Genomic DNA, 19442 nt, shown 5'->3' with positions numbered 1-19442 from the left:
CTTTAAAAATCCCTATTTGGAATGCAAACAGATACAGCCATTATGGAAAACAGAATGGTGTTTCCTCAAAATAAAAACTACCATATGATCCAGCAATCCCACTTCTGGTTATAAAGTACCCTCCCGTGTTCATCCCAGTATTATTCACACTAGTGAATACAGCTGACCTTTGAACAACACAGGGTTAGGGGCAGTGACCTCCACACAGTTAAAAATCCATGTATAACTTTTGGTGCCCCAAAAAGTTAACTACTAATAGCCTACTGTTGACCAGAAGCCCTCCCACTAACATACATAGACGATTAACATATAATTTGTATATTATATGCATTACACATACATTGTATTCGTACAATAAAGCTAGAGGGGAAAAAGTTTTAAAAATGATAAGAAAATACATTTACAATACTGTATATATATTTACTGAAAAAAAAAAACAATATAAATGGATCCTCACAATTCAAATCTCTATTGTTTAAGGGTTAACACAATACGGAAACAACCAAGTGTCCATCAATGGATGAACAAATAAAGAAAATGTAGTATATACATTTGGAATATACAATAGAGTACTATTCAGCCTTAAAAAGAAGAAAATCCTATCATTTGTAACAACATAGATGAAGCAAGGAGGACATTAAGCCAAGTAAGATAAGCCAGGTACAGAAAGACAAATATACTGCATAATCTCATTTATTATCTAAATATAAATCTAAAAAAGTCAAACTCATAGAAGCAGAGAGTAGAATGGTGGTAGCCAGGTGGTGAGGAACACAGGGAATGCGGAGATGTTGGTCAAAGCGCACAGGTTTCAGTTATTCCGAATGTAAAAATTCTGGAGATCTAATGTACTCTAGGATGACTACAGTTAATACTGTATTATATTCTTGATACTTGTTAAGAGAACAGATCTTAAACGTTCTCACCCCACTCCACCCCCACACACAGAGATATTAACTATGTGAGGTATAAATAAATAAACAATAAAAACCCATATTTAATCAGTATTTGTCATCATGGCATCTACTCTCTCCAAAAGCAATGAAGATACTAAATTCTAAATGGTAATCTGCTCCAATATCTTCAAAATATTTTTAAAATTTTTTTAAAGATTTTATTTATGAGCAGCCCCAGTAGCTCAGCGGTTTAGCCCCACCTTCAGCCCCAGGTGTGATCCTGGAGACCTGGGATCGAGTCCCACGTCAGGCTCCCTGCATGGAGACTGCTTCCCTTTGACTGTGTCTCTGCCTCTCTTTTTCTCTCTCTCTCTCATGAATAAATAAAATCTTTAAAAAAAAAAAAAAAAAAAAGAACACATTTCCTTTCCTTTAAAAAAAAGATTTTATTTATTTATTTATTTGAGAGAAAGTGAGCATAAGCAGGGGGAGGGAGGGAGGGAATTAGACTTCCCTGGTGAGCAGGGAGTCCGACATGGGGTTCAGTCCCAGTACCCCAGGATTATGTCCTAAACCGAAGGCAGATGCTTAACCGAAGGCAGATGCTTAACAAACTGAGCAACCCAGGTGTCCCCAATGTCTTCAAAATAAATTAACTGATGCATGATGCATTCTAAAAATCTATATGGGAAAAAGGTAGGAAGCAATGAAACATTAAAAAAAAATCCTCAATTTAAGTTATTAACTAAAACCTTAAAGGTAGGGAGCCTGGGTGGCTCAGAGGTTTAGGCTACCTTCAGCCCAGGGAGTGATCCTGGAGACCCGGGATTGAGTCCCACATCAGGCTCCCTGCATGAAACCTGCTTCTCCCTCTGCCTGTGTCTCTGCCCCTCTGTGTGTGTGTGTGTCTCATGAATAAATAAAAATATTTTTTTTAAAATAAATAAATAAAACCTTAAAGGTAAATAAATAAACAAATATGCTTGACTACTTAGTTTGGATGGATGCCAAACAAATGTATAAAATCCAGGGATAATTAATCTTGATTACAGGCATGACATTTTTAGTTTACCCTTGAATAAAATAGCTGACTGCCTTAATGTAGCTATATATGTATAGTTTAGAGGTTAGACATATGTAAAAATAATTTTAATTAAAAAAAAACAGAAACGAGATTTAAAACTAGTTCTATTTTCATTGCTCCTTCATTTAATTGCACACATACACAATACATCCTATAATAATATAATCATATCAAGAAAGAGAGTATTACATCTTTGAACACATGCAGATCATTTCCTTTATTAGGGGGAAATGCTGATGATAAGAAAAGCTTCTCAAGGCTTGGTCTGCCAGCTCTACTAATTCCAAGAGATTCTTCTCGCCCTAAAAAAACAGCAGAATGAAACAGTAAACATCAAGTTCATGTACAATAAAATTCTCAACAGCTAAATAAGCAACTTCAAGAAATTAGATCATTTGCTAAGAAAGAAAACAGATGAACATTTGAAGCGGATGGAGAGAGAAAATAAACCATAAGATACTCTAATGAGAGACAGCAAACAGGGTTGATGCAGGTGGGCGGGGAATGGAATAGATGGGTGAAGGGCATTATGGAGGGCACTGGTGATGAGCACTGGGTGTTGTATGTAAGGGATGAATCACTGAATTCTACTCCTGAAACCAACATTGCCCTGTATGTTAGCTAAGTAAAATTTAAATTTAAAAAAAAAAAAAAGGATGCCCGCTGGCTCAGCAGTTAAGCGGCTGCCTTCAATTCAGCTCAGGTTGTGATCCGGGGATCATGTTCTGCATCAGGCTCCCCATGGGAAGCCTGCTTCTCCCTCTGCCTATGTCTCTGCCTGTGTCTCTCGTGAATAAATAAATAAAATCTTAAAAAAAAAAAAAAGAAAACAAATTAGATCATTCAGAGACCTTGAGACTATTCATATTTCCTTAAATTCACTTTTCCAACAAGCAAAATAAAAATGTCAGCCTAGGAGGGAAAATGTGGGAAAAGTTCTTAGCTCAATGCTGTAAGACACTTTATTTTTCACCTCTAAGTAGGCTTAAGATTACAATCGAATGGCCTCATTCATCAGCTATTTGTTTGTAGCCCTATCTCCCCACTAACTGCAGACTAAAGGCAGGACTCATATTTTATGATCCACTCCCCTCTTCTACATGCTGACTGCTTCTACAAACATATAGGATGACTAATATATGCATGATTAACTGACCATGCAGAATACCACAGAAATAATTCAACTTAAAGACAGTTTGAACTTCTATCACAGAGGAAACAAGAAGCCAGTGGCACTGAGATATGGCTAAAGAAAAAGAAAAAAAATAATGGGTAAATAAACGAAAATTAGAGGCTGAGAAAGCTTCCACTGTAAAGAAGAAAAGGAGTAAGAATTTAGTTCATAATTTCTTAAGATTTTCAGGACCTGCTTTGGTACTTTCAAACAGTAAACAACTACTATAGTCACTGTCTACTTTAAGACTTACTAACCTCCCTTCTTTGATAACATACTAAACATCCCAACAATATCTCTAAAAGGATAAATAACAATACATAATTATTGCTATAACACTGCACCTAAAGTCATCCTACTTTACAAACAATCTAGTTCATAGTTTTATCTAATAAAAAATCAGGCTCTTCCTGTGAGTATGTAATAAGTGTCTATAAAATATTAAAGGAAAAATGTGACTATAGATAAGCACTAAAATGGCCCTTATAGTTGTGTTTGTCAACTGTCACTGTGTTCATATACAGTAAGTCACTTCAAAAAGGAACTCACTATTAAATATTAAGACATTGATAATAATTACTGCCTTTTTAAAAACCACTGGTCTCACGAATATACACCATTCATCCATCTAAAGTCACGTGTACCTTTACACAAATTACATCCTCACTTTAATCTGATAAATGACCACTCGGTAATAATGTATCCCATCTCCAACAATTTAGTTATTGTATGTCCACTAATTTGAAAATGTAGGTTACATTTTCTAAATATTTTAGCAAAGGAGTTGTTAAAAGATATTAATGAAACTGTTTACCTCCTTCCCAACATCAGACAGGAAGTTACAGGTACATTCAATTGAATAAACAGCCTCTGCAGTTTGTTTATAAATACTGTAGTTTTCAGAATTCAACTGTTCCAAATATGCCACAACAGCTTCATGAATATTTGGATATTCCAAAGAAACAGGCATGTCCAAAGAAACTAGAAATAATGCTGCTGACATAGGCTCCGGTAAAAGGTGGCTTGCCTTTAATGAATTCAAAAAAAAAAAAAAAAAAAGTTAAAAATTTTTTAAGAAAAACATAGTAGACTATGATCTTAATGTAGCTAGCTCAACTTTATTTTTATCATTCTCTATCACAAACTCTATGCTTCTCCAAAGAAAACTCTATGCCCTAACACACCACTCACTCCTGTGTCTTGTTCAATACAATTTTCTTCTGCCCAGAGTTAAGTCCAGTCCAAATTTCAACTCTTTCCCAAAGCCTGGGACACAGGATACTTCCTTCTTCCCAAACCAAAAACCAGAACTACCCTCCCTCTGAGCCTTCTACCTTGTTTATAACTGCTACTGAACTGAAGGCAGGAGGCTTTTTGATCTAAGTATTTTGTACTGTGCACATAAATCTCCAGGATAATGCAATAAACTCCTAAAGACAAGAAGAGCACTTTCCTACCAAAGCCAAACACCTAACCCAGGGCTTATTAATGACATACTGAATTAAGTAACACTACATTAAATAGAACTATAGATTGATTTGAACATAAATTATTTTAGCTTGTATTTTAGAGTGCTAAAGGGGAATTCAACAATATTTAAATAGTTCTAGAACACCCAGAGAAGACTGACCCTTAATTAGTATAAAACCACAGGCCCAAATGAAATATTACACATTTTTTAGCCTGAAATCAACAGATTTAAAATTGAAAGAAATGATTCTAATTTGGTGATAGGATTCTATGAATCAGTGAAGGAAATGAAAAAGATTAAAAATTCAATGTTCAAAGAAAATCACTTGACAGAGCTCACTACTTTGGCTGAAATGATGTCTTTATTAAATGAGGTTTGGTCACCATTTATTTCATGGATAACCTATCTTAAGGATAACTAGTAACTGCCTGAAAATCTAAGATTAAGGACTAAATCAGCTAAACAATCTTTCGGAATGATACAAAGTTACCAAATAAATATCAGAAAGTATAGGTATCAGGGAACCTGGGTGGCTCAGTTGTTAAGCATCTGCCTTCAGCTCAGGTCATGATCTCGGGGTCCTAGGACCCAGCCCTATGTCAGGATCCTCCTCAAAGGGGAGCTTAATTCTCCCCCTGCCTTCCTCCCTCTACTTACGCATGCACTTTTTCTCTCTCTCAAATAAATAAATAAAATGTTAAAAAAAAAAAAAAACTATAGGTTTTAGGTTACTAAACGTGAGGAAAAAAACAGCTATTAATAGCTATTAGGAAGTCAAGAAAAATTTCATGATCCTGTGAAGAGGTCTCTTAGTAGAAAAAAGAGAGGCAAATTGAATTACCTGATCAACTATTATTTGCTCACTCAGTAAATACTTATTGGGCCCCTATAGTGTTCCCTTACTACAGACCAGATCCTGGGGACATAGCAGGAAGAAAATTGAGCCTCTGCCCTCATGAGGTGAACATTCCAGCAGAGAAGGCAAAGTAAATTAATATATTTCATAAGACATCAGGTGTCACCAGCAGTGCTAAGAAAAAAAAACAAACAGAAACAAGCAAAAAACACACCAACGGATGGGAAAGATGGAGAGGAACAAAACTAAAATGCAGAGTAGAACAAGGAAAGTGCTACTGCTCTAGAGTAGCAGGGGAAGGCTTCTCTGATAAGGCGACAGCTAAGTAAAGACATGGAGGAGTGAGGAGCCATATGGATATCTGGGGGAAAAGCGTCCGTAGAAGACGGAACTGCAAGAACAAAGTCCCAGAGATAGGATTTATTTAGCAGCAAGGAGGCCAGTACACCTAATGCTGAGGGATGGGTCAGGGGCAGCAGTGACCACATCAGGTAAGGCTTGGTGACTTGTCTTTGGAGGAAGCACTGGAAAATTTCAAGCAAGTATCAAGAGCAATCTGTAGGGAAGAGATGAAACAGTGCAAGGATGGAAGGAGGGTCATCAATGAGGAAGTTACAGGAACAATCAAGGCAAGAAAGGGACTTGAACCCTGATAGCAATGGTGGGAATGGCGAGAACTGTTCAGATTCCAGATAGATGTCAAGGAAGAAATGACAAATTCTGCAAAGGGACTAGATCTAGGCGTATATGAAAGAGAGGAATCAGACTCTAAGCTTTCTTCCTGATCAACAATCAATAAGAAGAGTGAAGGTGGGGACGCCTGGGTGGCTCAGCGGTGAGCATCTGCCTTTGCCTAGGGCGTGATCCTAAGGTCCCAGGATCAAGTTCCACATCAGGCTTCCTGAGTCTGCTTCTCCCTCTGCCTATGTCTCTCTCTCTCTCTCTCTCTCTCTCTCTCTCTCTCTGTCTCTCATGAATAAATAAATAAAATCTTAAAAAAAAAAAGAAGGGTGAAGGTGCTATCTACCCAGAGAGGGAAGACGTAGAAAGAACAGAAGAAAAGAGAAGAACTGGGATTAAGTCACATTTTGCTGGAAACATCAATTGTCACCCAAGTGAAGATGTCAAAGAGGACGGTGAATAAATCTGAGTTTGTAGTCCAGGTGACACATGTGGTCTCGAATATAAATCCAGGAGGTGTCAGCAAACTGATGATGTTTAAGACCACAAATGGGATGATGTCTCATGAGGGCCTCAGTCCATCCTGAGGTTCTACTCCTTTCAAAGGTTAGGAAGAGAAAGGGGAATCAGCAAAGGCGATTTTGTGAGTTGGGCACTATGCTAAGATATTACATCCCCATGGATCTAACGCCAAAGGCATCGTGCTCTAGTTTACAATGACCTTTCTCTGGCTCTAGTCAAAAAAGAGAAGCTGATGTGAGAATTAAGCACCAAGGAGATGTCTAACATATCTCACTTAATAAATATTAACTTCTTTTCTTTCTTCTTTTCAGCCCCACTAAGGAATCCTGACATCTTCACTCTTCTTCACCTACATTTGAAACTTCATTATCTCAGCAACTCAAAGCACCATGCTACAGTGTTGAGTTTAATCGTGGCATGGTCCAACAGACTGACCACAGTCCACAGACTGGTAGCTGTCCTACGTCCATAAGCATTAGCCACATGTCAAAACTAATCACTGCAGAACTAATCAGTGCACATCTATCATCACTCTTTGATAAAAAGAATCAACAACATCATTTTGTGTGCTTAAGGGAAAAAGAAGCATAACACTGCTTTCTCTAAACCCTCCAGACTCAGCAGGCAGGGCATTATCTAAAGGGCTAGTGAGAACGCAGACTTTCAAGTCTTACTCCGGCACTAAAGGAGGAGAATATGCAAGATCTGATTAACAAGATCTCTAAATGATCCATTTGCACGTTACACTTTAAGAAGTGCTGCTCTGACTCTATCGGATTTAGCAAATTATTGGACTATATATCTCACAGAAAAAGTCAAAGCCTTGTGGTATAAATTCTTCCTTACCTTCAGTCAGCTAGCTAAGAAACAGTCACAGAGGTTCCTAGGATGCTCTGGATCCTGCTTAAGCACAGGGCAGATATTTGTAGCTCTTATTTTATACCAATTTGATTTATCCAACCAGATTATTTTTCGTAAGATTGCTAATACATCGTTTAAACCTGTACATTCTCCCAAAATCTTTTCAAACAAATAATTATTGATTTCAAATAGGCCTGCAAGGTCATTTTGTCAAAACTTTCAAATCCAGGAAGTCTCTACAGAGATTCACGTTATCATTTTCCAACTTCCAAATTATGCATTTGGCAAGTGGCAACCCAAATATTAAAAACCACTTTCCAGGTTGGAAGTTTTAGAACAAACTGCACTTCAATTTTTAGTGGGCCAGCAACAGGCAGAGGGCAGCATAATCTTGTAATCATATAAACTGAAAGAAGAAATTTAACAGCAATGGCAGAGGATTTGTTTATATCTCATTCTAAAGTTCTTAAAGCAATTAACCAATTAACCAATATCTATTAACCAATATCTTAATTACTATCTCCTCCACAGCCTTATTTACTGTTCTAATGGAGTGCCAAGTTATATTTTTAGGAAAGCTACCAGGTATTCACAAATACTGATTTGCCTTCAAAAACGAAGACAATTAAATAAAAAAGAACTAACTTCCAAAAGTAAAAAGGCATGGAAGCTTTATTTTAGTCTAACACTGAAGTAACTCAAAATAAAACAAATTACTGATTTCTATTTTAATTACTTCCCCAAAAGCACATAGATGAAAAAAAAATCTATAATCAAAAGGTAATAAATAAAACTATATAGTTGAAAAGTCTTCCATCAGTAATACAACGTATAAATAGACTGATCATTTGTAATAAGTTAATGAAGCACTCTTAATTTTTCAGTTATATCTTATTATATAGTGAGGCATCCATATTTTAAATGCAATTAGTCTTATATGACTGGAATTCTCCAATGTCCAAGACTTCCAATGTAATACTAATTTTACATTGGAAAATTTCCTCAAAACAGAAAATTTCTTCAGATTAGTCACTTCTTCAAAGTAATTAATGAATGGAAGTTAAAAATTAAAATTAACAGAAGTGATACGCTTTTCCCTAAAGCAAAACACTAAGTTTAAAATTTAATGTTTTGGGGGTGCCTGGGTGGCTCAGTCAGTTAAGCATCCAACTCTTGACTGGGGTTCTGGTCATGATCTCAGGGTCCTGGGATGGAGCCCTACATCAGGCTCTGCATTCAGCATGGAGTCTGCTTGAGGTTCTCTCTCCCTCTGCTTCTGCTCCTCCCCCGCCCCCTCTCGCTCTCTCTAAAATTTAACATTTTGTTCTTGTTTTCCCAGGTGCTAATAGCTAATATAGTACATATAAAAATGTTATGAAAAAATGGAGGTTAGGGACACCTGGTGACTCAGCAGTTGAGCGTCTGCCTTCGGTTCAGGGAGTGATCATGGAGTCCTGAGATCGAGTCCCACATTGGCCTCCCTGCATGGAGCCTGCTTCTCCCTCTGCCTATGTCTCTACTTCTCTGTGTGTGTGTCTCTCATGAATAAATAAATAAAATCTTTTAAAAAAAATGGGAGGTTAGGCTATATGCTCTGCAAAATTCTAGAAAACAAAAGGACAAAGGACAAAAGGCATAGGAAATAGTTCATTAGTTGCAGTAATTTCTCCTATACCTGCATTAAAACATGCCACACCTTTCTTTTTGCAATAAGTATATTACAAGACACTTGTGCATGAATGAGATGTTTTTATCACTAACATTCAAATTCAGCAATATAACCTCTATTTATGAGATGAGACATCTACAGTCATAAGACGATTTAAAAGAAATATCTACACATACTAAAATCATCTTTAACATAGTTATATAATAGAATTGTAATTTGCAATAAAAACTTAACTACAACAAGCAACAACAGTGATGAATCTCAAAAAAATAAATAAATAAATAAATAAATAAATAAATAAATAATAAATAAATAAATAAAATAAAAAAATAAAAAAAACCTTGTCAGAAAGGAAAGAGTTTAGCTTAGAAGAAAAAGGTAATGGATGGGGAAGCAACCTTTGAAATGCTGGTAATATTCTATTTCATGTCCCGGCATGGTGGTTACTTTTTAAACACAGGTATATTCACTTTGTAAAAATGTACTTGAACTGTGTACTTTTCTAAACCATGTTACACGATAATTTTAAGAAATTACCTAAAAAAATTTTTTTAGAATTAATGTTTTTTTCTATCAAATGATTTGTAAAACTGTTCAGAAATGTTAGTCTTTCTCAATTACTACATTTCCAATATAATCTTTGTACACCATGAAATGATTACAAGAAATGTACAACAGAGCACTTACTTATAATATCCCATAAACTGTAAGCAATAGTGCCTGCCTTACCTTTTCAACAGGGAGAAGCATCTGCAGGACTCGGACTGCAAACAGTGAAACGCTGACAAAGGCCATTCGGTGGTGCACCAGCACTAACTCTGGCTGGTCCTGGCTCACTCCACTTTTATGGTAGCATATGGTATCTCCCAGGGACCTCAACACCATAAGCAGTTTTTCTTTCTGCAGACATTGAAGCACGAAACAGGAAAAAAACAATTTTAGGGAACCAATATGGAGACTTTCACAAATAATAATTTAAAATATTATGACTAAATAACAAAAATAAAAATGTATTCCTCCAAGAATAACCTATACATGCTGAGATGATTTAAAAAGGCAAAAAGGAATAATCAGCTCACCTAAAGTTTTTCCAAACAATATTTTTAATAATGAATAAAAATAAAATACAAAAGCTTAATAAACCATACATTCCTCCTAGTTTCTAGTGTTTAATTGTTCTAACTTAAAAATCTGCATGCAATTTATTGGGCTTGCTGAATGCTTAACACAGTGGCAGGTATAATGGCGGAAAATGCATTATTAGTACAAGAGACATCCTTGCCCTCAAACTGATCCTAAAATTTCTAAAGAAATGAAACAGAAAAAGTCAGATAACTAAAAAAACAGTTAAATATCAAATTGTGTGAATCCTCCATGTAATAAGGTTGTTTCAAGGCAAATGTCCTGCCATCCTAATTTCTAGATAATTTACTACTTAAATAGAAGTTATATCCTTTAAATTGAAAGGCATACATAAAATACAAAGAAAAAGCTACAACATAGTCGGCTAACGTGCAAATCATTACAATATAGACCAAAATACATCTTACATTACACTGACATGCCCCTGTAAACTAGCTGATAAAAGGACAGCATCATAGTAGACATAGACAGTAAGACAGAAGAACAAAGGAGCACTGGAGATCTTACTCTCACCTTTCCACTGAGAATATATGAAAATAAAAATAGGAAATAACCTGTAGACTAAGGATAAAAATGTATGCCAAGAATGTTTTTATTCAAAGATGAATATACTAGAATCAAAACTAAAAGGTATGAGGCCTTAAAAAAATATATAAAGGATCAACACCACAATGAGATATTACTTCATCTATTAGGATGGCTATTGTCAAAAATAATGGAAAATAACAAGTGCTGGCAAAGATGTAGAGAAACTGGAATGGAACCTTTGTGCATTGCTGGTGAGTCTGTAAAATGATGAGGTCACAATGGAAACAGTATGTCAGTTCCTCAAAAAATTAAACGTAAAATTACTATATGCTCCAGCAATTTCACTTTTGGGTAATATACCTACGAGAATTGAAAAAAAACAGGGACTCAAACACATACTTGTACATCACTGTTCACAGAAACACTATTCACAACAGTGAAAAGGTAGAAACGTGCCTGTCAACAGATGAACAGATAGATAAAATGTGGTATGCTATACCTACATAATGTGAAATATTATTCAACCTTAAAAAGGAACAAAATTCTGACATATGACACAACATGGATGAGTCTTAAAAACATTATTTTGCATAAAATAAGCCACATACAGAAACACTGCTATTGTTCAATTCATTGCACTATGAGGTACCTACACCAACCAAATTCATAAAAACGTAGGATAGCAGTTGCCAGGGGCTGTGCCCAAGGGGGAAGGAGAGTTACTATTTAGTGGACGCAGAGTTCCTGTTTGAGATGATGGAAAAGTTGTGGAGATAAACAGTGTGATTGTACAGTATGAATGCATTTAATACCACTGAATTATATACTCAAAAAGGGCTAAAATGGTAAATTTTATGTTAATATATGTTTTACCACACATACACAAATTGCATAAATGAGTAAACTCTTATTATTTTACATGGATCACTTGATAAAGTCAAGTTTTTAAACAAACACAAAATTAAAACTATGATATTTCCTAATCACTGAAGATGTAAAAAGACAAAATATTCTATACAGTAAAAAAATAGGAAACAAAAAAGGTAGCAAAATTAATAATTTACACATATAAAGAAAGATACCTTTATCTTTGGGCATAAAAGGTTAAAAATTAAACGTCTAATGAAATATGAATCAAAAAAATATACTAAATAGGAAAAATGAATAATTCAGGGCAAAAAAGAAAAACCTGGATAAAGGGGTAATTTTCTTTTGATAAAATGCAGAATTAAGAGTACAGACCCAATATGAATTGAGTCTGTGTGGTCTAAATAACATACAATATCAGGCAAATCCTGTTATTGAAACAAAGATAGTTTTACAAGTTTTAACCTAGTCATTTTTAGCATAATTCATAAATAAGTAGATATAAACTCTGAACATTTCAAAGAACACAACTTCTCAAGTATCCAAGAATCACTGACAAAAACTAAACATGTACTTAACCAAAAAGAAAACTATGAAATATACTTATTTTCTTGAGAGTAGAATCCCAAGAAAGTAAAACTAAAAATCAATTAAATTTAAACCAGAAACCATTATATTAATAACTACCAGTCTAAAGAAAACAAACCAGAAACACAGTGACAGTCTTATACTATGTTGACATGCAACATTTCTCCATAAAAATACTTTTATATAAAATGGTTCACAGTTTTAATTCACTGAGCTAGAAATGTTCAAAAGGCTGTGGAGTCGTTGCTGGAGAGGGTGAGGGAGGCTACCTTTTAGAGGATATTCATAGCTTTTACAAAAGAAGGCAAAGAATTGCAAAATATTCCAAATATTCTCAATAAAACAGAATTTACAGGGAATATTCCAAATATTCTCAATAAAACAGAATTTATAGGGCAAACACAATTTCTCTACTATGTGCACATGACAAGATAGGCAGTAGATACTGTGAAGCATCTGAAAACAGCAAATGGATCAGGCTCTCCACCTTCCATGCTTCCAGCCTCACGCTCCACTCCCTTCCACTACAGCCTGTGCAAACCTCGCCATGCATCCTGTGGAAGAGCAAGCCCACCTTGCCTTCAGAATGGAGGCTAAACTACACGACCCACCATTGTCTCTCCCACATCTTCCACCATGTATGGCTTGCATGCCCCCACCAGCATCCCCTTCACACACCAGTCAGGATTACGCACTCCTCCCTGTCCTTCCTTTCCCCTCTGCCAGATAAAAACCCTTCCTTTACTGCTTAGCCAAATCATACTGATAATTTAATATTCATTTCAGTCATGATTTCCAAAAAGGCTCCCCCCACCCCCAAGATTCTAAGTTGAGAATGTTGTCAAGGCATCCTTGCAAATAAAACATGATTGAAAACCTTCTTAAGTGATTCTTAAGTGACCCTGAAAAAGAAAATGAGCCTCCATTTCCTCATCTATAACATGTGTTAATCTGCCTTATGGGATAATCATGATGATTATGTGACTTCAAAAACACACAGTGCTTAAACAGGAACTACAACGGAGTAAGTGCTACCCTTAAACTATCTTTTTAAACTATCATTCCTCTCTGCTTACCTCTGTTTTACACAGCAAAAGTACCTATCTTCCACAAGAGTCAAAAGAATGGCCTCTTACTTATCTTGTGCCCCCAGGGCCTAGCATATAAGGGGCAATCAAGAAATGTTTGGTGAGCTGAAATAACGGTCTCTGGACTGATGGCAGCAGCAGGGCAGGCATATGCTAATTAGAGATTCCACTCACCCAATTATAAATTCACAGTCGGCTTCACTTACCCTTACTGGGTACAAAGCCTTTCTCTCCAGAAGCGTTCACAACGCTCTCAGCCCCGCTTGAACTCCAACTAGCAATTCTTCGACATACCTGAAAAGCTAAGTTACTCACTGCCAGCAGGTCTGATGGGAATGTGGAAGCAAGGAGTCACACAGAAGGAGAAAAGACTGTTTTTCACTACAGTGCAATGACAGAAGCCACAGAGAGGAGAAAGTAAAACATGAAGAAAGACAGTCCCTCCTCTCCCCCACAAGCTTGGGGTTATCAGGCATGAGGTGAAGATCCTCATTCCTTGAACCTACTACTTACCATGTGATGTGAATGAAGATAAAAACAGACTTGATTTCAAAGGGAAGCAAAGAAGGGATGGAATACTTTAGGTCAACCTAACTTTTGTAAGTGCTTAACAAATTTATCTTAACAAAATATAACCATTCAGTAAAAATGTTTTTCTCTTATTTACTTCAAGGGAAATAAAAACATTCAATGAATGGGCGTGGAGAATACTTTCGACTATGCTTACACAACTAAGGTATGGAGTTCCAGACAGGACTATTTTAAACACCATCGGGAAAAATCTAGAGATCTGATTACATATACTCAGGTTTCTGCTTTCTGAATTGGTAGCAACATATTTATTATTTTGTTCCTTTAATGCCTCAACAAAAATACTGCTTCTATCTTCCTTTTTAAACTTAATAAAAGTAGGAACATTAAGAAATTCTATTGTTTGCTTCTATTAATATATACCCAAAGGAATGATTTTTTTTCCTTAGTAGGCATTCATTCTTTTAAACAAGTAAATCAAATATAATTTTAAGCAGTATGGTTTTATTTAACATTTCTATCATACCAATTGGCACTTCTACAACAGATTTAACCTTTAAAGTAAAAATAATTCATTGAATCATAAAAGATCAGCAGCCAAAAGTTAAAAGTGAATGACTAACTTTTACAGATGAATGTTCTGGCCAAGAAAATTTAAGTTAATTTAAGAAGCAACCGATAAAACATTCTTCACACTTCTAAGAAAAAAATCACTTGTTGAAAACCTTCAATATGTGAAAATCTTCTAGAAGTACTACCAAATAGTATGATAACCTTAAGGACTAAAGAAAAACTAAGATTAAGAACTATTATCCCTAATTTATGGATAAAAAAATCAAAGACTTGAAATAATATATTATACCTATCATAAAATATGTGTTTCTATTTTCAAGAGCTGTGTGTGTGTGTGTGTGTGTATTTTAAGGTTTGAGTTTTCCCACACACAGGTATTGGTATTAAGTAAACATCAGGGGCAGCCTGGGTGGCCCAGCAGTTTAGCTCCGCCTTTAGCCCAGGGCCTGATCCTGGAGACCCAGGATCGAGGAGTTGGACTCCCTGCTTGGAGCCTGCTTCTCCCTCTGCCTGTGTCTCTGCCTCTCTGTCTCTCTGTGTCTCTTGTAAATAAATAAAATCTTAAAAAAAAAATAAGTACACATCAGTATTTTGTTTTTTAGGTTCTAACGTCTATTCACAAGAACCAGGCAGTCTATAACAAAGTTTAATAAAACAAAGGTAAAATATAATATATAAAATAAAATATAAAATAAAATAAATAAAATAAAATAAAATAAAATAAAATAAAATAAAATAAAATAAAATAAAAAATAAAATAAAATAAAATAAAAATAAAATAAAACAAAGGTAGACCTAGGTCAACATAACAAAAAGAGAAAAAAAATGGCAACGATGGGAATCAAAATATATTTTTGTGACTAATAAATTTTGCTTTTGCTTCTCTGACAGGAAAGCATAAATAAAAAAAGAAAGACTTAAGTTACCAGCTTACATTAATAGAAAAGACAGATTATCAGTTCTTCAAAGAAATCGGATGATAATTTTAAAACGGAAGACATAAAATGACAATTTATGATATACTGAAATGTAAAAAAGAATATGGTTTCCAAATACATGGAGACATACATATTTAAGGAAATAGTATCTAACACTCCTGAGGTTCCTATACACGTTAGTCACTCATCTGAAATATTACTTATCAAAACACTTCTTTCAAAAAAATAAAGCCGTAACTCTCAAAAATTATCTTCCCTACTGAAATTCAAATAGCAAAGAACACAGCATCTAGTAATAAAATGAATTTCTGATACACACAACATGACTGTATCTCAGAATAATCTCACTCAAAGATAGCAGACAAAAAAGCATGAGTTCATAGATACAAAATTCTAGAAAATGCAAACTAATCTACATCATGTGTATCCATGTCAAAATGTATCAAAAAACTTTTTAAAACATGTGCAGCTTATTATATGTCAATTATACCTCAATAAAGCTGTTAAAAACCCACATAAATATATATTCACACAGATATGACTAAACAATGAGAAATGTGCAAAATCTATATGAGAAAAATACTCTTAAAAGACGAACATGTAGACTTCAAGAAATAGAGCATGTTTTTCCCAAGATGTGAAGAAAATCTATAATTCAAAATCCAGAACCAATCTTTTTTAAAAAACTGACTAAGGCAGCTATATAAAAAAATGAACAAATATAGGAGCACCTGGGTGACTCAGTGGGTTAAGTGGCGACTCTTGATTTTGGCTCAGATCGTGACCTCACAGTCATGAGATGACATCCCACTCAGCAGGGAGTCTGCTGGAGATTCTCTTTCATTTCCTCCACCCCTCCCACCTTTGCTCTTGCACTGTCTCTCTCAAATCTTTTTTAAAAAATAAACAAATGAATAAAAGATTTTGCAGAGTCAAAAGCATCATTAGGAAAGTGAAAGAAAGAAAGAAAGAAAGAAAGAAAGAAAGAAAGAAAGAAAGAAAGAAAGAAAGAAAGAAAGAAGAGAAAGAGAGAGAGAGAGAGAGAAAGAAAGAAAGAAAGAAAGAAAGAAAGAAAGAAAGAAAGAAAGAAAGAAAGAAAGAAAGAGAGGGAGGGAGGGAGAGAGAAAGGGAGGGAGGGAGGAGGGAGGGGGAGGAGGAAGGAAGGAAGGAAGGAAGGAAGGAAGGAAGGAAAAGAAAAATCTGAGGAAATAAAAATTACAACCTGTCTTGGGAAGTCAAGGTCCTTAATATATAAAAGCTCATAGAAATCAGAACACAAGACCAATGACCCAAGAGATAAATGGATAAATGCCTGGACTGCTTATAGAAAAAGAAATGAAAATGATCTTACAAAAAGATCCTCAACTTTACTCAGAGAAGAACAAATAGCACCTCAATCCTCACTTATTTATCCAAATGGCAAAAATCTGAAGTTGGACTATAAACCCTACTGCTGAGTGTGTAGGAGAAAACACATTCTAATAAACTGCTGGTGAGTGAGTGAAATGGTACAGCCATATAGAAGAATGGGACAATATGAGGATTTAAAATACATTTACTTCTTCAAGTATAGTTGACACACAAGGTTACATTTACTTTCAGCCATACAATAGTGATTCCACAACTCTGTACTTTATGTTGTTCTTATAAGTGTAGCTACCACCTGTCACCATGCAATGCTACCATAATATCATTGATTATACTCCCTATGCTGTACTGCTGTACCTTTCATTCCCATGACTTAGACATCCCATAACTAGAAGCCTGTACCTCTCATTCCCCTTCATCCATTTTGCCCATCCCCACATCCACCCTCCCTCTGACCTTTTTTGATATAGCAATCCTAAAGAAATCTACCCTAGAGACACACTTGTACATGTATGAAATGATATATGTGCATTATTCATATTACATAATTTATATTAGCAACTGTGTCTAATAATAGGAAACTGGGTGAATAAGCAGACACTGAAACACTTGTACCCTATCCAACAGAATGATGAACACCTCCACATATGGACATGGGAAAATCTCCATACCTATTATCCTGTGCAAACAGGATATATTTTTAAGTTAAAAAAAAACAAGGTATAAAATCATATATAACATACGACCTTTTATGTGAGATGTGAGAAGAGCAATGAGAATCTACATGCTTACTTGGTTATATTTGCAGAAACTAAAATAAAAATAGAAAATACAAACCAGAGAACAGGATGACAAGGGAACATCTCTGAGTTACATGTTTATAAGGAGAAAACAATTCCCAAAAGTAAAAACAAATTAAAACAAATCTAACTGTATAATAAATTGTAACAGAAAAAAGAGTTCTTTCAAGTGACTCTGAGGCAGTTTTTTTTCCTGTATTTTTAAAAAGATTTTATGTATTTACTTAGAGAGAGAAAGAGAGAGCTCATGTGGGATGAGGGGCAGAGGGAGAGAATCTCAAGTAGCCTCTGCACTCAGCACAGAGCCTGATGTGGGGCTTGATGTCAGAACCTGAGGATCATTACCTGAACAGAGATCAAGAGTCACATGCTCAACCAACTGAACCACACAGGCACCTCTTGACCGTATATTCATAGTGAGACTTAATCTAAGTCAAAAAGAATTGCAAAGAAATCTTAGATTTTATCAGTTATTGACCACAGTGATACAAACACTACTATTCTGAAATTAGCTTAGCATGTGCTGAAGGTTAAAGCTAATAAGCAATTATGTTGATATTGCTAAAAACTAAGACTTTCTATGAGCAACAGTGTAAGTATGAGCAAAGAAATTTAAAATCAGAAAAATAGCAATTTGGACTCATTTTTTAAAAATACGTATTTCCTAGGACACCTGAGTGGCTCAGCAGCTGAGCATCTGCCTTTGGCCCAGGGTGTGATTCCAAGTGTTGAGATCGAGTCCCACATCAGGCTCCCTGAATGGAGCCTGCTTCTCCTTCTGCCTATGTCTCTGTCTCTGTGTCTCATGAAAAAAAATAAAATCTTAAAAAATACATTATTTCCTAATTACTAAAAGAAGAAAAATGATAGGACAGTAGTTATAAGGACCACACTGGCCTGTTTTTCATCCCAATATACCTCCTCCCATTATGAGAAACCAGAATCAAAAAAATAAGTAACCAGAATTTCTAGAGAAATGGCCTGTTTCAGAATGAACAAAATAAGCCTGAGACATATTGGTATGAAAGAAAGCTTTCAAAGACTAATGAGACAATGAAACAGGCTTAAAAGGATCAAAACAAAATTAAATATTATTTACCATATCCCAAGGAAAATACGGATTCTCACCATATCTACAGCAAAAAGGCTGTTGTCATCCCAGATATCGGCTGAAATTGCTTCACCAATAAGTATCATATCCTCTGCAAGCAATTCCAGAACTCTTATTATCATTTGTCTACTACCTAGGAATATAGATAGAAGAAAAAAAATTAACTTTCAAATGAACAGCTATATATCATACTGCTCAATCTTCTAGTTAGTGATACCCTCAAACTCCTATTTTCTCTTTTTATTTTTTTATGTCCTTAGAATCACTGAAAGAGACATATAGGGAAGTCACAATCTACAACCACCATTAACATTTTTGTTCCAATCACAATCCTAATTTAGCCACAAGTCCAATGCGCTCAGAAGTGAGATATTCAAAAAGAAAGTAGCAAAATCTAACAATGCCATGAGATAGGTTAAATTTTTCTAATTCAGAGACCTTTTCGTGTTACACATGTAGTATGTGACAAAGCACCAGGTTAGGTTTAAAAATGCATTCTATTAATCTCCTATTTAGTGCTAGGAGGCTACATACCCACCAAAGCAATCTCTTTTCTCCAGAGACAGAACAACAAAGGAATTCTACTATCCATAAGGCGAACATTCAGTCAAGACTTTCTGGTCCCACATACCAAAGGCCAATTTCCAATGAATAAAAGTAAAACCACCAGATCATAAGGGCCTAGATTAATTG

The 19442-nt window shown here is 35.3% G+C and overlaps 1 protein-coding gene across 11 annotated transcripts in view; it reads right to left on the bottom strand.

The window, feature by feature from the left end:
• Positions 1-19442, bottom strand: part of RTTN (rotatin) — a 142474-nt gene that overhangs the window by 106030 nt on the left and 17002 nt on the right. For 10 of the 11 annotated variants that reach the window (XR_007411726.1, XR_007411725.1, XR_007411724.1 and 7 more), the window contains 4 exons: positions 18767-18882; positions 9944-10114; positions 3969-4181; positions 2170-2282 (listed from right to left, as the gene is read on the bottom strand). Coding sequence is in view for 7 of the 11 variants with exons in the window: in XM_049111957.1 (XP_048967914.1) it covers positions 2170-2282; positions 3969-4181; positions 9944-10114; positions 18767-18882 (613 nt within the window). In the remaining 4 variants the exon portion in view is untranslated. Of the gene's footprint in view, positions 1-2169; positions 2283-3968; positions 4182-9943; positions 10115-10870; positions 11079-18766; positions 18883-19442 lie in introns of those variants that run through there. The other variant, XM_049111961.1, reaches the window with a different exon arrangement.

Source organism: Canis lupus, chromosome 1 (genome assembly GCF_003254725.2).
Source record: "Canis lupus dingo isolate Sandy chromosome 1, ASM325472v2, whole genome shotgun sequence".
Lineage (NCBI taxonomy): Eukaryota > Metazoa > Chordata > Mammalia > Carnivora > Canidae > Canis > Canis lupus.
The sequence above is the reverse complement of the archived record's forward strand: the minus strand, read 5'-3'. Positions and strand labels throughout refer to the sequence as shown.